General features: G+C 44.9%; 2 protein-coding genes and 1 long non-coding RNA gene across 6 annotated transcripts in view; 1 reads left to right on the top strand and 2 right to left on the bottom strand.

Annotated features, from left to right (window-relative positions):
- The window catches only part of TRPV6 (transient receptor potential cation channel subfamily V member 6), a 73,471-nt gene extending 70,663 nt beyond the window's left edge, over positions 1 to 2,808 (top strand). Inside the window, exon 15 of the mRNA XM_083419853.1 lies at positions 352 to 2,808. Within this exon, the coding sequence (XP_083275979.1) occupies positions 352 to 640 (289 nt within the window). The 3' untranslated portion in view covers positions 641 to 2,808. The remainder of the gene's footprint in view (positions 1 to 351) is intronic.
- Positions 2,809 to 3,745: 937 nt separating this feature from the next.
- Positions 3,746 to 20,726, bottom strand: part of LOC310667385 (ephrin type-B receptor 5) — a 155,218-nt gene continuing 138,237 nt past the window's right edge. For all 4 annotated transcript variants that reach the window (XM_083419629.1, XM_083419627.1, XM_083419626.1 and 1 more), the window contains 11 exons: positions 19,980 to 20,104; positions 18,374 to 18,536; positions 17,420 to 17,534; positions 16,022 to 16,077; positions 15,797 to 15,916; positions 14,127 to 14,374; positions 10,336 to 10,551; positions 8,680 to 8,829; positions 8,363 to 8,556; positions 6,163 to 6,318; positions 3,746 to 4,792 (listed from right to left, as the gene is read on the bottom strand). In XM_083419629.1, coding sequence (XP_083275755.1) covers positions 4,684 to 4,792; positions 6,163 to 6,318; positions 8,363 to 8,556; positions 8,680 to 8,829; positions 10,336 to 10,551; positions 14,127 to 14,374; positions 15,797 to 15,916; positions 16,022 to 16,077; positions 17,420 to 17,534; positions 18,374 to 18,536; positions 19,980 to 20,104 — 1,652 coding nt within the window. In that variant the 3' untranslated portion in view covers positions 3,746 to 4,683. The remainder of the gene's footprint in view (positions 4,793 to 6,162; positions 6,319 to 8,362; positions 8,557 to 8,679; positions 8,830 to 10,335; positions 10,552 to 14,126; positions 14,375 to 15,796; positions 15,917 to 16,021; positions 16,078 to 17,419; positions 17,535 to 18,373; positions 18,537 to 19,979; positions 20,105 to 20,726) is intronic.
- On the bottom strand, positions 11,304 to 14,118 carry LOC310668075. Its single transcript, XR_014506605.1, has 2 exons — positions 12,254 to 14,118; positions 11,304 to 12,104 (listed from the first exon to the last, which is right to left on the bottom strand). It is a non-coding gene; the product is annotated as an uncharacterized lncRNA (long non-coding RNA).

The raw sequence follows: 20,726 nt of genomic DNA, 5'->3' as shown, positions 1-20,726 counted from the left end.
TAAGTTTAAGGCAAAACAAACGTAAAGCATCTTGGTCCATCCTGCTCCCCCAAGTTGAGCAGTGGTTTGGGCTTCTCTGGATTTTTAGCTTTCATTTCACTAGGTTTCTCCAGCTGTTTTCCAGAAGAAGATTCAAGGATATTTCTAGTTATGAGTCTAGAGTAAAGGGAACACTGTGCCCGATAGTCTCCCATACACCTTTGGCTCAGGTTTTTGACAAGTTTTTAATGCTACAGTTGGCCATTTAACATTACAGTTAGCCACAACAAAGTTATTTTGTCTTCAGCTTGGAAAGAGGACCAAACCTGGGCAGTAAACCGTTTCCTCTTTTTGTTTCTCCCTTGTCTGTAGGGTTGAAAGTCGTTGTGAAAACCGGCAGCCAAAGCAGCCTAAAACATTTGAGCCCCACCGAAGGGATGCCTTTGAAAAGTACCTGAAGCGCAAATTGCCAGCGGGGGCAGAAGATGGAGGACAGACTTGCTCAACGAGGCAGGTGCCCATTGGCACTCCTTCTGACACACCCAATTTATCGCGGAGGAGCTCAAACTGCGGTTGGGACATCATAAGGCGCAACACTTTGGTCCAGCTTCCAGGATACACCAACCATGCTATGGAAGAGGAAGAGGTCTACCATGTGTGAGCGCGGGAACTGTTGCCCTTGTGCCTGTGGAAGCGTCTCCTTGTGGCATAGGGGCTAGAGGCCACTCAGGGCTATTGTAATGGCCACACTTATTTAAAATTCTCTGGCACTGACAACTGTCAAATGACTGTCGATAGTTTGGAGCCCACATTTGCTGCAAGGAGAAGACCCGGGAAGGTCTTCTCTTGTGGAAGTGCAAGCAAGCACGCCAACATCAGAGAATTGTTACAAGCCCAGGAGAACTTCTTGGGAGACGACCAAGATTGTAGCATCCTTTGAGGACAAAGACACTTCCCCCCCACCCCAGAACTTCCCACGAGTGTTGCAGATCTTATACCTTGAGTGGTGATTGAGAGAACACTGGGTCTAACTTTTCTTGTGTTCTTGGAGAATAGATTTCCTCCTGCAGCCACTACTGCATGTTTCATGGAACTCCAGGTGGGGTCAAGAGCTGGTGATATCCTTAAGTTTATATATGGCTGTCGAGAGCAAGAAGAGATTCTAAGGAATAAGCTAGTCCCGCTGGGATACAGTTCACCACACCTTTGCCAGTAGTGAAAGGTAAATCCAAGGGGGGGGGTGGGGAACAGCAGCTACGGCAAGAAGGATGGAGATGCTGCTGTCCTGTGTTGCTGCTGCTTTGCCTCTTCTCACCCTGGTCATGTGTAGCATGTAAGTGTGTGTGTGTGTGTGAGAGAGAGAGAGACGGGTCATTTTGTGCATTTTTTCACCCCCCCTTTTCGCGATTGCTCCTTGTAGCATCTGGTTCCACCCCAGAGACTCCTAGGAGCTGGTAAATGAAGGACATTCAGCCCCTTCCTTGGGGAATGTGTTGCACTGCTCAGCCGAGCTGAAGAGTACGGAGTTAGTTACTAACGCGTAGTTTAAATCTAGACTTGGGCAACCGAAACCTCGGCCTCCTGGCCCTGCACTTGGATGTAAAAAGGGAATAGCTTTGCAGTTTGCAGGCAGCTTTCTAATTTTAGGAGTGTTTTTAAGGTCTGTTGCGGCTGCTTCTTCTGATCAGAAGCTCGTTTTCTTCAGGTTTGGGGCAGCGAGTCATTTTTCTGCATGCTCTCTCGCACTCTGCTGTCTCGTGCTCTGTGCACTGTCTTCTGCTCTTTGGCTTTTCATTTTCTTGCTCTGAGCTCCATCTTTGGCTGCTTGTTGCTTTGTGCTCTACACTCTCTCTCTTTGTTCTCTCTCTCTCTGTGTCTCTTTCTTTCTCTCCGCTCAGTCTTGCTTGCACTCACTCTCCCCACCCCTGCTTCAGACTGTTCCTTGTGCAATTTATATTTTAACCCATTTATCATCTCTCGTCTCCTCTTCGGTGTTTCTTCCAGGAGATCAGTATTCCTGCCTGCCTGCCTTATTATTGGTGAAATGTGACAATGCAGAGATTGCATGGCTACTGCCGGAAACGGCAACCCTGGGTCTCATCTGCCCTTTGGGGCCTGTCTAGTAAACTAACATGTGGAACGTGACAAGATAGCGTAGCATCTTTTGCTTCCTACCCTGTCAGTGAAGTAGAGGGGAGAGGGGCAGAGACGCTTGCAACAAGAGGATGTCACATGACATGTTTTAGTTATCTATACATTACTGGGGGTGAAATGAGGAAGCATTCTGGGGCTATCATTGCCACCTCTCTGGTGGAAGAATGTAGATCGCTGCTAATTTGATTAATTATATTCTTTTTTTAAAAAAATGCCATTGCCCACCATTGAGGCTGAAGTTTATGAAAAGGTTGGTGGAGAAAATTAACAGGGAGAGGTTAGTAACTAGCCCAGTCAGTGCTCACCAGAGTTCCTTGTTAGTGATACTGTGTTTTAAACCTCATTTCCCTGTTTAATTGTACATGTGAATTTTGCCTTCATCTTCCTAGGTCTCTGTTGTCAAATTCAATCAAATGTTCTGCCGAGACCTTCAATTCTTTAAATTTAATTTTGGTGTCAGAGGGTAACTTTAGAAGAGTGCGGTGTCCATTCTGTATTGTGTTGTTTGCAAACATGGCGTGTGCAATCTATGTCTTGGTTGAAGTAATTATAATTTTAAACCTGAGCTATGTTAAATACGGAATCCAGAGATTCCTTTGTCCTGGGTTCATATGGATCCATTATTGAACATTTTCTCTAAAGCTCCTGTTACAAAATACATTTTTTAAAATGCTACGTCTACACAAGTCTATTTATTTTAGATGGTTCTAGGCTGCCTTTCTGGAAAGAATCCTCTCAATAACAGCGTAGTGACCCTTGTTTTGCGTGTTCAAATGTTAACACCGTAATGTTTTAAAAATATGACTGCCAACATTTTCTAGCACACCAGAACTTGCATGCCAATTTCTTTCCAGTGGCAATTGGTGACTACTTCTGCCTTTATACTTATTACATTAATCCAGAGACCTTGGGCAGGAGGATCACCCAAGAGTCCCCCCCCCCTTACCTGCTGCAATGCATACATACAGATTTGATTGAGCTGTGGGGCGATATGCCCTCCTCTGCACACATTCCAACCTCCTGCATCAAATGCATGATGGAGGGATATACATTCACTGAAACCAGTGTGTTAAAGGCACACTGCTAAAATGTAGTGCATTACCTTGAGGCCACAGTGCAGAGCTGCGCATGGAAGTGGACTTCCATGCATGGGTGATGCTCAGCATATATGCAATCTCCTTGGGTGTCCAATGCCCCTCCTGAGCACTGCGCAGTGTTGATGGGGAGCTGCCTCCCCATTCACCTTGTGTTGTCCCCAGGAATGCATTTATTTCTTCTGCAGATTTTTATTCTGCCTTTCCACCAGCTTATGTATTTGCTGTGCGCCTCCACACCACTGTCTGCCAGCAGGACACCACCTGCATATAACCACAAGGTAAAGGGATCATTTGTATTCCATGTCGGGTGAAAAATCTTTCTGCACTTTTGCATCTGATCCAGGCACTTTTTCAAGGAGGGCGAGCGGTAAAAATAATGCAAAGTACAAACTGGTCCATCCACACACTGCTGCCTGTATGTAGTTCAGCATCGAAAAATGCATCGAAAAAGTGCTGGCATTGGATCAGAAGCAGATCAGTGTGTTCATCTAAGAAAGCCTAGGGAACACCCTTAATTCCTCTGTCAAATATTTTATTTCATTTCTGGTGGTATGAATATCCAGTTGGAAACTGCCAAGAAGGAACCTTCTCCTCTCTAAACAGAATCTCATCCCATTCCCAGTACCTGATTACTAAAAAGCTGCTATCCTGGTTCCCTCCTTTGGTGCCCCCGAATGTTTTGGTGCCTGAGGTGGAAAACCCAAATGCCCCCCCTCCCTAATTAATACAGGGCCCAACCCACCCTGTGAAGTCCTCCAGTGCAAGTCCCACTCAAAATGAGCTGGAGACCACCCCTGTGGATTGTGCCCAAATGGGTCAGGTCTGCTTGCTTCCCGCTTTGGCACCCTGTGATTGGTGCCTAAAACTCACTGTCTGAGATGCCATCTTGCGTCACTGTTCAGCTGTCTTTGCCAGAACGAGGATGTGGGGCGGTGAGGCTTGCTGCTTTTCTCAGAACCAAATCCCCCTGGTTGGAACAAAAGCTTCAAAGGGATTTCTTTTTGGCATCAAGAGTTTGTCGGCTTTCAGTTTCAACTCTATATTGTGCCTGATCCGGCTCAAGAGACGTCTTTGAGAGGCTGCCAACCCAAAGTACAAAGCCCGCTGGCCGGCCCAGGCATAGAAATGGCAGCAGGTTCATTTTGAACTCCAAAACTATCCTTCCAGCTCTACCCTGTGTACTAATTCCCCAACCCACTTCAATGTACAAGTCAACCCTTATCTAAATACCACAGGATTTGTAGTGTCTCAAGTTATGGTTTTTTTAAAAAAAACAAAACAAAACCCCGAACAACAAAAAAATAACCCTACAAATCTCCAAGAGCGCCGGTCTGTGATGTGGAGGGCAACATCTCATGCACCCTCCATCAATGCTTGAAATTTACTCCTCTGTCTCCCTTTTACAACAAAAGGCTCGTTTCAATATCCAAGTCCTTGGCGTGTGCTCTCTGTGTCAGACCTCAACAGGCTCCAGCTGATTGAGATGCACCCGCATGAGTTGGATGCTGTTGAGAATCTTCTTCTGATGACCAACTAGGCTGATGCCAATGTGCTGGATGTCCCTGGAAGTAAAAGGGAAAAAAGGGAGGAAGAACTTAGATGGAGCTTTTGTTCTCTGCGTTGCCAAACTCACATATGTTATTTTTACAAAGGTAAATAAAGAGTGATTCGGCTGGTTTTTCCCTCGTCAAGTCAACAACAGAAAAGGTTTATATGTTTGAAAATTAAATAAGCAAATAAAAGGCAGGAAGTTCGTATGAAGTTTGCTAATGGTTAGGTAAGGGAATCCTTCCAGAAAAAGGAATGTGACATTGGGAATGCTCTGCTACACATCCAACTTGCAATTCTTCTGCATTGTTTTATCGATACAAATGTCTGCAAGACTAATATAGAAGGGTGGGGAGAGCTGCAAAAGAACTGAAGGAAGTTGAAGCCACAGCATCCTGCAGATGCTCCAGTGTGGACAGGCTTTTTAGAAAACCACTGAATCCAATTAGAATTTAGGAGCTGAGAAATTTAGGACACACAGAGAGGGTGAAGCCTGTTCATCCCTGTTAAAAAGAGCAAAGGGCAATAAGGGAAACCCAACAGAGTGGGATGACACAGAAGGTGTTATTAGGGAAAGGTAAAGATACGGCGGAAGGACTGCGTTTTTACATGATAATGTGAACTAAGTACAGTATACGAACAGCTACAGAGCTCTTATTTTAACTTATTTCTGGGATTACAAAATACGTGATGGATATGAATACGAGTTTGCAAATACAGTGGTGCCTTGCAAGACGAAAAGAATCCATTCCGCGAGTCTCTTCGTCTAGCGGTTTTTTCGTCTTGCGAAGCAACCCTATTAGCGGATTAGCGGCTATTAAAGGCTTAAGGGATTAGCGGATTAGCTGCTAAAAGGCTATTAGCAGCTTAGTGCCTTAGTAAAAGGGGGTGGGGAGCGGAAAAAAAATCGCAAGAATCGCAAGACATTTTCGTCTTGCGAAGCAAGCCCATAGAGAAATTCGTCCTGCGAAGCGCATTGAAAAACAGAAAACCCTTTCGTCTAGCGGGTTTTCCGTCTTGCGAGGCACCACTGTACATGCATCATACAGGCACATTCATCAGAGAGTCAATACTGTTGCAGCTTCCCATTAAGCATACATTTCGTCAGAAACCCAGGATTGTATCCAACTTAAACTGAAATTGCTAAATAACTTTTGGGAGTGCAATGGAACTTCCACTCCGACTCTTCATCCAGCTCCCAAGTGTGCTTGGGGGTTGGGGTTGGGTTGGGAGATACTTCCCCCCCCCGCCCCGCCGGCACACAGAGGAAGGAGAGAAAGGGAGACACTCCTTTCCGCTTGCAGAAGTCCTTCTGCACTTGCAAATATTTAGTTGGGTACAACTCCCAGGTTTGCTGCCGCTCAAGAGGAGATGTGGCTCTTACTCTAGAGTCATGCGTGAGATGACATCGAATGTGGTCAGGCCGGCCTGGTCAAAGTTCTCCTTGTAGCGACCCATTTTAATGGCATCCAACCACTCGTGGGCATTCGTAAGTGAGGGGAAGTCTGGGGGTGAGTTGCTCAGCAGGTGCTGGGACGGTCTACGAAGAAGAAAATACATTCAAAATGGGCACAAGAAAATATTGATAGTCATATACTGAAAGGCAGCCATTTGGGATGTTTAAGGAGAAGGATATGAATCCTCAAACATGCAATGGATGTGCAAAGGGGGGCATTGTTGACTACAGCCCTGCAGTGCCCCTCCACCAAAGCTGCAATCATATCCATTGAGCTGGGAAGAAGCACCACAGAACTCAGTGGAACTCTTTTTTCTGAATAAACATGTTTAGGACTGCACTGATGGTTTTGGTGCCTTCTGCTTCCACTTTGCATATTTATTGCAAGAATTACCAATAACATACAGATGCATCTGCAGGAAATGCGACTGCTGCATAACATGTGGATTTGGTACTCAAAAGGAACGAAAACCACATAGCCTGAAGGCTCCCCACTCAATTTTCAAGGCACAGCATTTTCTGCTTTTCCTCCTCGTAGAGTGTGAGCTGTAAGTAAAGGCCTCTTCCAGCACTGGATCAGTTTTTTTTTTTTTAAATAAAACTCTGCAGAAGTAGGCCCTCTTCTCCTCCTGCGAAGGATGAAACCTTGTTATACCCATGGGAAAATCCCTCCATGCTAACAGGATGCATTTCCTTCCATCGATGTGGGGCCATCTAATCCGGGCTGAATCTTTCCCTCGGGACACCAAGCATCTGGCTTTGTGTAGCTGGGAAAGGCAGATGGGAACACAGCAGCTTCCAAACACATCCTTGCCAGCTCATGCTGGGAACTCTCCCCAACTTTCCCCCAAGAGAAAAGCCTTTCTTCCTTTGCCCATTTTGCTTGCGCCTTCAGCACCTTCGCCCTTCTTCACCTGCTGGGATCTGCCCCATTCAGCCACACCATGCTCAGTGCAGGGACTCTCCTTGCTTCCCAATCAGGGACCCAGGGAGTCTGCATGCTGCTGTTCCACTAAAGAAGCACAGTATCTTTTTGACAATAACAGACCTGCTATAGTGTGGGGTGGCTGAGAGCGTGAACCCTGGATCGGAAAATCCCTGGTTTATAGCAGCCAATTCCTAAGGGCTGGGTTCCCTTCAGCCCCCCTGCCTAATAAAATATTAGAGGGGACCGGGCCCTCCAAAGTTGATGGGCATTGCCACTCAAATGGTGCGCATGTGGCACATATTGTGATCGACCTACCTGGGCGCCCCAAGATTTTATTCAAGTTGGCACCCCTACGCTGGTTCAAATCTCACCTCCATTATGACCCAAGGCCTTAGGCAAACTATTCTTCTACCTTAACTTCAGCCCTTCAATCTGCAGTATAGGGATAACAACACAGACCTACATGCCAGGGTTGTTGTACTATGATGTGTACTCCATGCCTGGGGAAAGTACTATGTATAAGAGCTAAGTGTTATCATGGTTATTTTGCATCGGCTTCTTTTGGAGCTGTCAGGATACATTTGGGAGAGAATACACTGTGCCCTGTGAAGGCTCAAATACTGGAGACATTCTTGGGTCCTCCATGAGCCAAGGAGTGTCATGCCTAGATAGCTCAGTTGGTTAAGACTGTGGTGCTGATAACACCAAGGTTGCAGGTTCGATCCCTGTGTGGGATAGCTGCATATTCCTGCATTGCAGGACTAGATGATCCTCTGAGTCCTTTCTAACTCTGCAATTCTATGAGTCTAGGATTACCACCCTCCTCTCCCACATTGCTGTGACGCACGCTCAAAACTCCACTTATCACCCAAACTCAAATGTTAAAGGACTTCTTTTCCTTTGCTAACCCCAGGCACTGTAAAGCATCTGAAAACGGAACTTTTGCTGTCGCAAATCACTATGCAAAGTGAGCTTCTGTGATACACATTTCGAACACAACGTGTGTGTATGTTTTTCTGGGTTTCTTGATGAAAAAATATTTTTGTCTGGGGGAGGCACCAGATTCCAGGTCAACCCATCAAATAAATATCAGTCGCTTCCCAGTTTCGAATTGCAGCTCTTCCCGCCCCCCCCTTCTGCTTGCGGATCGTATTCCAAAGTCCACTCCCACGTGCCCTCCATCCTGTGAGCCCACCTCACCTGCTGTTTCCTGTGCCGGTAGCTTTGAGGGCAGACGGCTTGCGGATCATCTTGTCTAGGGCACTGACGATCTGCTCAAATTTGGGCCTCTGGACCCGTTCCTTCTGCCAGCAGTCCAACATCAGGAGGTGCAAGACAGTGGGGCAGTCTGGGGGAGGGGGCAGGCGATAGTCCTGGTCAATAGCATTGATGACCTGCAATGCATTAAGACATGTAGGTCAGGATATAGATAGTCCCACTGTGGCATGGATGAAGGTCTCCCACCAGCAACACCACGGGTAGATGGAAAGCAGCGTCTGCTCCATGTTAGGACTTACATCCTGATTGGACATGTCCCAATAGGGCCTTTCGCCATAGGACATGACCTCCCACATCACAATGCCGTAGCTCCAGACGTCGCTTGAGGATGTGAATTTGCGATACTGGATGGCCTCTGGGGCCGTCCAGCGAATGGGGATCTTGCCGCCCTAGAGGAGGACGAGGAAGAAAATGAGTAAGCAGGGAATATTTATCAACTCAAAACAAGTGTGTTTAAGGCACATTCGGCCTTGACATTTGGCGGAAAAGATGCTATTTCATCTATTTGCTTATTTAGAGAGTTTTCTGATCAAGTAGTCTATAAATATTTCTAAGTGGTGAACATAAATTGATAAAACGCAGCAAAACCCACAAAACTGTTAGAATCAAATATACATAAAATAATTATTGAAGAGCTGTGTTTCGTAAGGATCATAAGTATTCTATTTTATATTTTCCTTTTATTATTCTTCATTTTTATACTGCGTTTTATTATCTTTTCATAAAAGATTTTAGTGCTCATGTTAAAAAAACCTTCGATAAAACTGCTAAACAGGATAAAAAACAGATACAAATCACGAAAAGCTTTTAAAGCAACTATAAATAACTAAATTATAAGTCTAGGCAGGCTTGCAGGGAAAAGTTTTCAGTAGGCATCTAAAGCATAAGCATAATAATAATAATAATAATAATAATAATAATAATTATAATACCCCACCCATCTGGCTGGGTTGCCCCAGCCACTCTGCGTGGCTTCCAACACATATAAAACCATAATAAAACACCAAACATTAAAAACTTCCCAATACAGGGATGTCTTCAGGTGTCTTCTAAAAATAATAGCAGTAAGATTGCCTGGCTACTGCCAATAGACAGATTTACAGAGTATAGGTGCTGTCACACTAAAAGACTCTTCACAAATGTGGAACAAACATTATATCACATTTGTATAATATGTGCAATAGGCACATATTAGGCAAGGCATCTCCAAGGCTTAAGTAAACTGGCTCCAAGGTATTAAGCGCTTTATATATCAGTAATAAAATCTTGAAACTGGCCCAGTAACAAATTGGGAGCCTATGCAGAGTTTTGAGTACAGGTGTAATATGCTGACAGGATCTGTCAGCAATCGTGCCACACATTCTGCACCAACTGCAGTTTCTGCATTCGAAAAGTGCCACAAGCTATTTTATAGTGTTTTCCCCACCTCTCAAAACAAAAGCCATTTCTTTCAGCCCCAAGGTGAGCTCTGAAAAAGATGGCACTGCAGGTTTCTGGTATGGTTGCAGGTGGAACAAAGAACAGCCAGTTTCTTCCCAGACTCCAATTATGTTGTGACTGGAAGGGGCACCTAATGGCTAGTACACATGACACCTGTCGATCCAATCATTTGAGTGAGTTTCGCTTTTTTAAAAGAATGAAATGGGTGTGTGTGTGTGTCAGCTTACTTGGCTACCCAGTGCTAGTTACAGTAAATCTGCCAATAACCTAAGTTTTCCTTGAAGTTGCCTGGTCTGGGGACATCCCACCCCCTAAAAAATCGGGTTGCATTTCACTTTAGGTGGACGTTTGACGGCAAAACTGACCTTGACAGAACACAAACTGGTTCCTATAGGACCTGTCCGCCTGAATATGGAAGGGTGGCGAACAAGCCCGTTTCCTGAGCGCCAACTCACCAAGGCTCCCGTGTATGTTGGGTTTGAAGCATCATCCTCCAAGAACCTTGACAAGCCAAAGTCCGACACCTTGCAAACCAGGTTGCTGTTGACCAGGATATTGCGAGCCGCCAAATCCCGGTGCACGTAATTCATGTCGGAAAGGTAGCGCATGCCAGCTGCTATGCCGCGTAGCATGCCCACGAGCTGCAGAACGCTGAACTGCCCTTCCTTTTGCTGCGGACGGCACATACAAGAGAGAAGGGTCTGAGTGGAAGACTAACAAGAGACTCCTCCTATCCCCTGACCCAAAGGAAGACCATTGGTGGGAGGAAAAGATGGCCGCCGTGATTGAATACTATGACACGGAGTGGTGACCTCAGGGTTTTGGTTCCCCCCCATGTCATCAAAGCAGAGCTAGTAGTGCAATGATCTCTAAGATAGGAAAAGCCCTAAGAGGCTATTCTTATGAAGCGAAACAAGAAGGCCAAATGAGTCATTTGCTTGGGCTTTACCACTTCAGACTACGGGGATGGGGAGCTCAAAAGACTGAATGCTCCTCCACACAAAATGAATGCACCAAAGAGAAGGGTTCTTGCATATCTTCGCCATTAAGTTTTCTATATGGAGTAATTATTTTTGAGAGGAAAAGCATTCAATCGTGTAACACCCCCCCACCCTGAACCCTCACCTCCAATCTGATGTGGTACAACCCGGCCTCTGTTACCCCACCACAGTGAGAACCGGGTCTAATGTTTTATTGCTGAAGAAACAGAAATGTTAGGAAATAAATGCAAACAACATGGAAGCACCAGGAATTGTAAATATTTGGAGGAGGCTCGGAAGAGAGTCGGTTTATAGGAAACGGGAAGGGATGAAAGGACAGAGCTTCAAGGACGGCAATGTTTTTGGAAAGGCAAATAAAAAAGTTATAAGCTTTTAGAGATGTTATTAAAGCAAGATCATCTGAAGAAATTAATACCTTCAAATAAAGAGGGGGGAATGGGAATCAGTTAACTACACAACAATAAACTACTCATTACTTGAGGGATTTCTAACAATAACTATACATATGTTAGAAAATTCTGTATGGCATTGCTGTTGTTGTTTTAAAAAACCCCAGCATAAATATACAGACTTGACCTGTGAACATAATACCTGATTAGAAAATCCAGTATCAGATGAAGGGCTGGAGTTATTAAGCATTTAAAAGTAAATAAAGCTCCTGGCTGAAGTGGAATTGCCAGCTGAATTGATCTGGCATAAAATCACAATTTTATAAAGTTGGTTCTAACCGTAGGTGATATTTCTAAATTCTGGAGTCCAAAAAACACACACCATTATCTTCAAAAACCTGTAAAAGTTTCATTCAGCCTCAATACCTTCTCGCCAACGTTTTTTAAAGAATATATTAAATCAAGATTTTCAGTTCATTGCAACCATCTTTGCTAATTGCTTAAATGCATTCAGTGTGCATTCCTTCAAGGGAGGAGAGATAATTTTAGATGGGTTATGGACACGCTCCTTTAAGCTAAAGCTATCCGAGTTAGAGGTTTATTCACGGATGCAGGGAAACCTCATGGAGCTGAAGAGAGACTCCTTGATAATGTGCCTTTTAGCCTGGGATTTAAAGCAAACATCTATTTGAGAACCAAGGATGGAATTCAACATAGTGTGGCTCAGTGGGGTATGCCTGCACGGAATGAGGTCGGCTTGTGCAATGAGACTTTTTGCTTCTCTACTCCTCCCCCTTTGCACCCCCATTAACCTCTTCTGGGTCGTCCCCCCAACTCAGTGGCGTAGCGTGGGGGGTGCAGGGGGGCCGGCCACACCAGGCGCAACATCTGGGGGTTAGGGGGCGCAAATCCACGGGTTAGGGGGCGCAAATTACTTGCCTTGCCCCGGGTGCTGACAACCCACGCTACACCACTGCCCCAACTCAGCCCTTCAGAGCAGATTTAGAGGATTAAGGTATGGGGGGGTGAAAGGGGGCAATTGTGAAAAGTCCCATTGTGCAAGTGAAACGCAAGCAACTTAGCTGAATCCTGAACCCACTTCATTTTTTAAAATGTAAACTTCTATAGTGGCTGTGCTGCTATAGGTTAGGTTCCCACTTTAGGTTAAGTTGTGATCCAGTGGTGGATTCTCACACAAAAGCTAAACATCACAGCTATAGATTTTAGAAAGCATTGGGTTCTTTGTGTGCCTGTTCTTCCAATAGCAGGTTCAAGGTAATGCCACTTGGCTGAAATCCTGAACATACTTACTAGGGAGTAAGTTAATCACGATTGGCAGTGGAGTTTACTTCAGAGTAAATATGCATAGCACTGCACTGCTTAAGAAAGGAATTCAGACACAGAACGTAAAATATTTCTCTGTCAGGAATGCCTGAATTCAGCATTTGTCAATTGCAAAGATGAACTGATCTGACCGGCCCCTACTGGATTAATGTGTGGATTAGAATTTAGTGACCTACTGGCCTTAGCACTTCCCAAATGTTCACAGCTCAAACCGTACCCCACCCCCACCGGGGGGAAAATAATTTCGAAATGTTTTTTGAGAGAAAATATACTTAGATATTCGTATTCGTTTTAAAACATGTACTTACATACATATCTCTAAATGTGAATTTTCATTTGTGTGTGTGTTTTAAACAGATTAATGTGGATAAGGGACAAAAAAGAACAAACACATTGAAGTGACAGAGACCAGTAACAAACTGATTCATCCTTCCTAGTCATACTGATTATGTGGCCTTCATAAAGATGAGCCTAGGATATTTAATCCTAGAGCTCAAAAGACTCTTATTAGATTTCTGCAGGTTCTCAAGCCATATAATCTATTTTTGGCCATTGAAATGTATACATTTTCCTTTAGTTTATATGATTTCTAATATAACTTCGAAAACAGCAGTGCACAGATGTTTTAATGAACCACTTGAATATCTGGGTGTGAATACTTCTTTGGATCAGTTGTTTGATTTACATTATTGTCATATTAATTCAGAATACTGAAGCATATTTAAGTGCATGTCTACTTACAAGTAAACATCACCGAGTTCAATGGGGCTTACTCCCAGAGAAGTGTGTATAGTTTTGCAGCATGAACGGAGTAAACCGAACATTTCCTAGCACGGAATTTATCATCTAAAAATGAACATAACTTTGATTCATAAACAGAATTAATTAAACAAACAAACATGCTGCCAAGGTTTAATTTTCCAGTTTTAGATTTGTTTATATCTAAATTTCAAAGGAAACTGTACTCTTACAGAGCGGCCCTTAGTTCCGTACTTTGGCAATAAATCTAAGGGGAGATTCAGATTCTAAGGGGAGACTTTGGCTGTAAGTCGCTTTGGGTTTCCCTGGGCAAGATAAAGCAAATAATAATAATAATAATAATAATAATAATAATAATAATGCTGCACACAAGCATGCTAAATAAATATGTGACGGGTTTGTGAGGCTGTGCCTCACCATCATTTAGCTGTGGTGTGACAGGGCTTTGTGTGTGGCTCCTTCACATGAGTAAACCCCTTGTGTAGTCCCCTCCTGGTGTTAAGGGAGCTCTGCAAGTCCCTCCTGTCATATGAGGTGGTTGAGACTTTGAATAACGTTCTGACCACAATCCCTACGTTTGTCTATCTGGTGTGTTGACTGGCCCATTCAACCACAATGCAGTAGTCACTTGCCCCAGTCTTCTGGCGGCACCTCCAGTGATCTGGCCTTGAGATAAGGAGGACACAGAGGAGGTGAACGGGCATGTAAGATGACAAGGGCAAGAGAGATGTGGGGAAGCTGAGTTTGCAATACCCGGAGGAAGGAATCCAGAGAGCCGTTCTCCATGAACTCCGTGACAATCATGACAGGGCGGCTCTTGGTGACGACACCCTCCAGACGGATGACGTTCGGGTGCTCAAACTGTCCCATGATGCTGGCCTCGCTGAGGAATTCCCGGCGCTGCTCGTCAGTGTAGCCTGCCTTTAGGGTCTTAATAGCCACTGTGTATTCTCGTTTCCCTGGAGGCTTCAGGCGCCCAAAGCAGACCTCTCCAAACTCTCCTGCCAGGGGTAAGGGACGGAGAAGACACCACATCAGACAGAGGAGGAGCAACCACGTTCTCCAGTTGACATCAGGAGGTGCCGACACAGAAACTGGGCAAAGGCACTGCTGTCCTCTAGATGTCTCAAGACACCTAGCACCCTTAGCTTTATTTATTGCTGGTTTTTTATTTACAAAGGCTATTGTGTTTTTAGCCCACCCTTCCTCCAAGAAGCTCAGGGCAAGAGTACACAATCCTCTCCGCCGTTATCCTCACAACCAACCTTTTGTGAGGTAGGTTAAGATGAGAGGCCAGCTAAGCAGCTGTAAGAATAGAAGAGGAGCCCTGCTGCATGAAAGGGTCCAGCATTCTGTTTTCACAACAGCCAACCAGAAGCCCATGGGAAGTCCACAAGCAGGACATGAGCACAATAGCCCACCTTTCTTCCCCTACAACTAGCCCTGACTACATGGATCTGGTGATCATACACCTTTTGCAATGGCATGGGATTGCATCACGGTTGGATGTGCATGTGTGAATGGGGTTCAATCTTGCCTTGCTGTGGACAAGGGAGGAGAGCAGGCAAGAGGACTGGTGGAGGAATATGGGTGAGAGAAGGCGCTGCTGCATCCCTTCTTGTTGACTTAAAGGTAAAGTGTTAGGGAACCTGGTAATATTCCTAGAATTCACCCCTCTCTAATCCCTCCCAAACCCAAGATGAGGTCCACAATGTGAAGATGCAGAAATGAAGCTCTAGTGAAGTGCTCTTAAAGAAAGCTCTAGAGCAGTGGTTCCTAATTGGTGGTCCATGTAACCCACCCAGGGAGTCCATGGCACATACCTGGCAACTGTTTGGGACATCCCAGTTAGAGGGGCCTTGATCTCACGCGACAGCACATCACCCAAAAATGCATGAGACTGAGGTCAGACGTGCGTCTTGCGTGTGATTGCAGTGCCCCCTCCAAAAAAGTTTGCAGTCCCGTGCTCTCACGTGGATAATGTGACGTGTGCAGGAGCACGGCCCAGAATATGCACATCTTGGTTTTGTGCAGAGACATGGCAGAGACTATGGTGGCACCATTCACACAACAAAAACTACTGCAGAGATATCAACATTTTCATGGGTTGGCTTTTGAAAAACAGGGTCCTCAGTAGTACTTGGCTAATTGGGAACCACTGGTCTAGAGCAAAAATTGATCAACGAGAGGCCCAAAGTGCACTTGAGTAGACCCTAATCAAATGGAGCAAGATCTGAACACCAGTCCAAGAACTAAGTTAGAGAAATCAAAGATTTATAGAGCATTGTGCTCAACAGGGCTTACCCCGAGAGAAGTGGATAGAGGACTGCGGCCCAAATGGTGCTTGAGGCAGATCAAGCACTCTGCAAAATGGGACTGAAATGTGATGAGGCAGATGAGAAGCAAAATAGTTCCTTCATTACCTGATCCAATGACCTCCTCAATCTTGACAAAAGACACATCAATTTCCTTGGCAAATTCCCGAATTGCTTCGTTGGGATCTTCATAGGTGGATGGGTCAATGTAATACTTGACCCCAAGACCTGTGAGGAAGAAGGGAAGCTCCAGAGTCAGTCACAAAGACGCTCCTCCAAAAAACAGAAGAGGCTATTATTAAAAGAGAGCTGAGCTCCTATGCCATCGCTTACCCCGTGTGGTGATGTACTGCTGCAAGCGGTCTGTGTAGGGAGTCTCTCGTCTCTTACTGTGGAGGAAAGGGAAGGTTCAAGAAGGGCAACCTCCTCATCACCTCAAGGGGAGTTAGGAGAAAGGACATAAATGGGCAACCAAAATGAAACAGGAACGGGGCATGTCTACTGAGAAGAAAGTCCTGCTGACTTCCGTGGAGCTTCCTTTCAGACTAAAGATTGTAGAAAATTGTGCATGGCATTGGGGAGAGAGGGCATTTCTTCTCCTTTTTCTGATAACAGCAGACCTTGAGAGGCCACCCAGTGGAATTGATTCATAATAGGGTCAGGATACAGTAACACATCGGGAAGAACTTTCGGACAGCAAGAGCTGTTCAACAGTGGGCACGTCTCCCTCAAAAGGTGGCGGGTCTCCTTTTCAAGCAGAGGTTGGATGGCCATCTGTCATGGATGCTTTAACTGAGGTTCCTGAATTGTTGAACTAGATGACCCTCTACAATTCTGATTCTATGACTCTATAACTAACCTATGGAGTCACCTGGTATAAAGCTGTGATGTTGGGAGCTAGCTTTGATAACTATTGTTGAACACTGGCTTGATCCAGAAGTTCTGGATGAAAACATCTTCAGAAAGCAAAAGAGTTGTTGCCAGTCCCACTTGGAATGTATCTTGATAACCAAAATTAACCCAGGGCTCCTTCTGATGTTCACTTTTCATTTAGGCCTTTTGCAGGTGTGGTGCTCAGTGTCACGGCTCCCATTACATCTGAACATCCTTGTAACAGGCTGTATACAGCAGCCTACAATTTATTTTTTCCAGTGACCCTTCAATTGTGACATTCTTAAAATCATTGGGGGTTGGGGTTGGGCATAATTCTCAATGCACTGGACAGAGCCCTGTGCATTCCAAAACCCATGATTTTGCAGTTGGTAAATGCACCTGGTTGGGGCATAGGAAGTCTCTGGAGTTACTATGCAGATCAGGGGCTTGGGGACCAGAAGAGGGGAAAGCAACTAGCTTTCATTTTAGTCAGGGCGAAAGACTATCCAGAGCTGTTTGCCTCTGCTCTCTCAGCTTGCCCAACCTGCCAGCAATTCTCTTTTAGGTGCCTTTAGTTTGAACCATAGTATCCCTTTAAATAGGCTGCCAAAATCTGAGCACCCCTTGAGCCAGGGCTCCCTCATTTCTAACTGTTTTATCTATCCAGTTATAATTGGGTCTGAGTCTGGGGCGGAAGAAGACTGGTAACTCCAGCCCTCTGACTTGGCTTCCCTTTGTGTGACATTCACAGATAGGAGACAGGGAGTCTTCATTGGAGAACAGTAGTTTTAAACTCTTGGCTCTCCTTTGCATGAGGAGCTGGCACACTCTGAGGCAGGGCGAGGCCAGGAGACTCACCTCTTGAAGACAATGGCAAGGATGGCAATGGCCGCAATTACCAGGAAGGCCAGGCCACCAAGTGCTGAACCCACAATAAGCGGCAATCGGTCTTGCACCATTTCAGAGCGCTCACCTGTCAAAAGGGACAAAGTTATTTTCTCTCCCTTTAAAAATATATAATTTTATTAAAATTTTCAGTTATACATTTTCCACAATTAAGTGTTCACCAATAAAACAATACATTCATCAACTTCCCTTCTTCTCCCTTCCATGGTTCTTTTAATTTTCCCAATAATGCTGCATATTGTACTTCAACCATTTAAATTCTCCCTCCCTTTTCATATTACCTCAACTTACTTTACACTGCTGAATTTACCTTAATCCTGCTAGCGTTTTCACTTGTTCACAATTATTTTCCAGATATTTCACAAAAAAATTCTATGCCTCTTTATAAACTTGGTCTTTGTGTTTTCTTATTCTGCTGGTTAGGCCTGCTAGCTCTGAATAGTCCATCATTTTAAGCTGCCATTCCTCCTCCTTGGGGACCCCTCCCACCCTCCAAAGTTATCTTCTCATCCCAACCTCCCAGTGAAACCTTTGCATGTGTACACACCCTCCTAGCATCTTGTCAGGCAAGGAGCTTCTGGGGCTGCAACCCAGAGCATTTGGATCTGTGAGCACCCCTGGGATGGTAGGACAAAAGGTTCCTTGGCTGTGCTGTGTTCTCAGGATCTGAGGCGACTATGCCCACAAAGGACAGCCCAGTAGCCTCTTCATACCTAGTAGGGCCATAACGGCTTGCAGGTCAAGCTCAAGGCATGTGCTAGCCTGTGAGTGTTGTAAAAGTTTACGATGCATGAGCAAGAGGGTAATAAAGAGAGATCAGATTGTGCAGCTACGTCTGAGCACGAGGGAAGTTCAAGGGGGGGGGGGGATTCTAAGTTTGAAAGTTCACGAAGGTGCGTCACTTACTTCCCACCAGAGTCTGGAAATACATCTTTCCACTGTACGGCCCGTAGCCCACTGCTGTCCGAGCTCGAACCTGGAAGGCATATATCTTCCCTGGGCTGAGATTGGCAATGGTGGCCATGTTAGTCTCACTGGTTATGGTGAATGAATTGTCCTCGTCTTCTGCCTAGGAATCAACAATCAAGTCATGAGAAGCTGACAAAACACAGTTCCACTTCCTCCTCCTCCTCAGCAATGCTCCCTCCTAGGCTCACCAGTTGCTTCCCTACACGGCCGACATAAACACAGACACACACACACACACACACACACTCCCAACCCCCTGATCTAGTCTCTGGATTTCTCAAATGCCTCTGCTGCCACTCTTCTGACCTAGAGAACAGAAGAGGCCAAAGGAGAAAACAGAGAAATGATTTGTATAATAGAAGAAAAGAAGGATGCCGTAGCGAAATTCCAAATACAGACATTTATCTGTTATTTGGAAAACCACTTGCTCAAAAAATAAAGTAAAATATCCAAGCAGCTTCAATTTCCGTTATATATGAAACATGACTAAAATGCACAAACCACTTAAAAACAAAGCTGCATAAAACCAAAATTATGAACATAGATAAAAATAAACCATCTAAAACAAATGCTAACTAAATCATGTGCCCCGACAGACTTGCCGAAAGAGGAATGTTTCTGCAACAAAATGAAATAAGAATCATGTGCCTCTTTAAAAAAAACAACCGTCTGGCTATAATTTTTGTTTTATAAATCTGGAAGGTGATTGCTTGACTCTAATCACTTTCAGTATCTCACACAGCCCTGCTTGGTTGTGGTGGATTTGATTTTGTTTCATTTCCCCCATGGCTTACGACAAAGCCATGTGGCCGCAGTTCCCAACCCGCTCTGATACCATAGGAACAAGGTCCCTTAGACAAAAAAGGTGGCAAGCTCACCATCTGGTCCTAGCAGGAGAAGAAAAGCTAGAGCAGATTGACACTACAAACCTAAACCTGTTTCGAATCTCTCAAGGAACCCTAGTACAAAATGATAGCTTTGAAAGAGCGCTAAGAATTTAGTCGGGAGATACCGTATTTTTTGCTCTATGACTCACTTTTCCCCCTCCTAAAAAGTAAGGGGAAATGTGTGTGCGTCTTATGGAGTGAATGCCGGCTGCACAGCTATCACAGAAGCCAGAACAGCAAGAGGGATTGCTGCTTTCACTGTGCAGTGATTCCTCTTGCTGTTCTGGCTTCTGAGATTCAGAATATTTTTTTTCTTGTTTTCCTCCTCCAAAAACTAGGTGCGTCTTGTGGTCTGGTGCATCTTATAGAGCGAAAAATACGGTATGTAACGCGTTCTACCATCTGAAGAAGCTTACTGATGGGAAGTCATGACCATCCGTTTTGTTTAAATTTATAGTGCAGGCATGCAGAGGCAAGGAAAAACTTGTAGTGAATCACGAAATCCAGTTCCTAGTTTTAACTCAGGCCTCTTTTCACTATCTTACTGTCTCATTTGCCTCTTCTTGCCAGGCTGCAACCATTACTCTCCTTGGCCGCAGGGATTTCCAACCTCTCTCACACACAACTGCGAAAACAGGTTCCCCACGTCAACTTACCTTGTCAAAATAACGCAGCTGATAATCCAAGATGATCCCGTTTGGTTGGTCTGGTTGCGGCCAGGACAAAGTGATGCTACTCATCGTACGACTCACCTGGTGCATCATGGGAACAGCAGATGGGACTGCAACAAGAGAGGGGGCGAGTCAAGATGAGAGAGAGAAATATTAGGGAAGGGGAACAGGAGGAAAAATCTACGTGCTTGCATTTCAAACTTGGTTGCTGTTAACAGTTTGATCACAAACCCACGTGAAGATGCAAAACTCATGTCAGCGGTCTGTTTTGCAATGGCTGACTATTTGCGTTCTGAATCTACTCACTTGTTTATTTTGATGTTTTTAATTAATAGCGTGCCAAGGCCCCTTGCCCTGTAGTTCCCGTCGTGTCATGCCAACACGAGTATTTTGGATTATGGGCTAAAACAGGCCACAACTTTATTGGTTACAGATGTGAGATGTTTGGCTTAGGCACTACGTGAAACCAGGCTATATCTTGACCACTGCCTCCGGAACGAATTAAGTACTTAGCTCAAGGTACCACTGTACCTTGGTTCTCAAAATTAATCTGCTCTGGGAGTCCATTTGACTCCCGAAACTGTTCAAAAACCAAGGCGCAGCTTCTGATTGGCTGCAGGATCTTCCTGCACTCAATCGGAAGCCACGTGAGCCGCGTTGGACCTTCAGCTTCTGAAAAACATTCACAAACCGGAACACTTACTTCTGGGTTTGCGGTGTTTGGGAGCCGAT

Source organism: Podarcis tiliguerta (assembly GCF_965153285.1).
Source record: "Podarcis tiliguerta genome assembly, chromosome: 17".
Classification (NCBI taxonomy): domain Eukaryota; kingdom Metazoa; phylum Chordata; class Lepidosauria; order Squamata; family Lacertidae; genus Podarcis; species Podarcis tiliguerta.
This window is presented reverse-complemented; position numbering and strand designations above follow the sequence as displayed.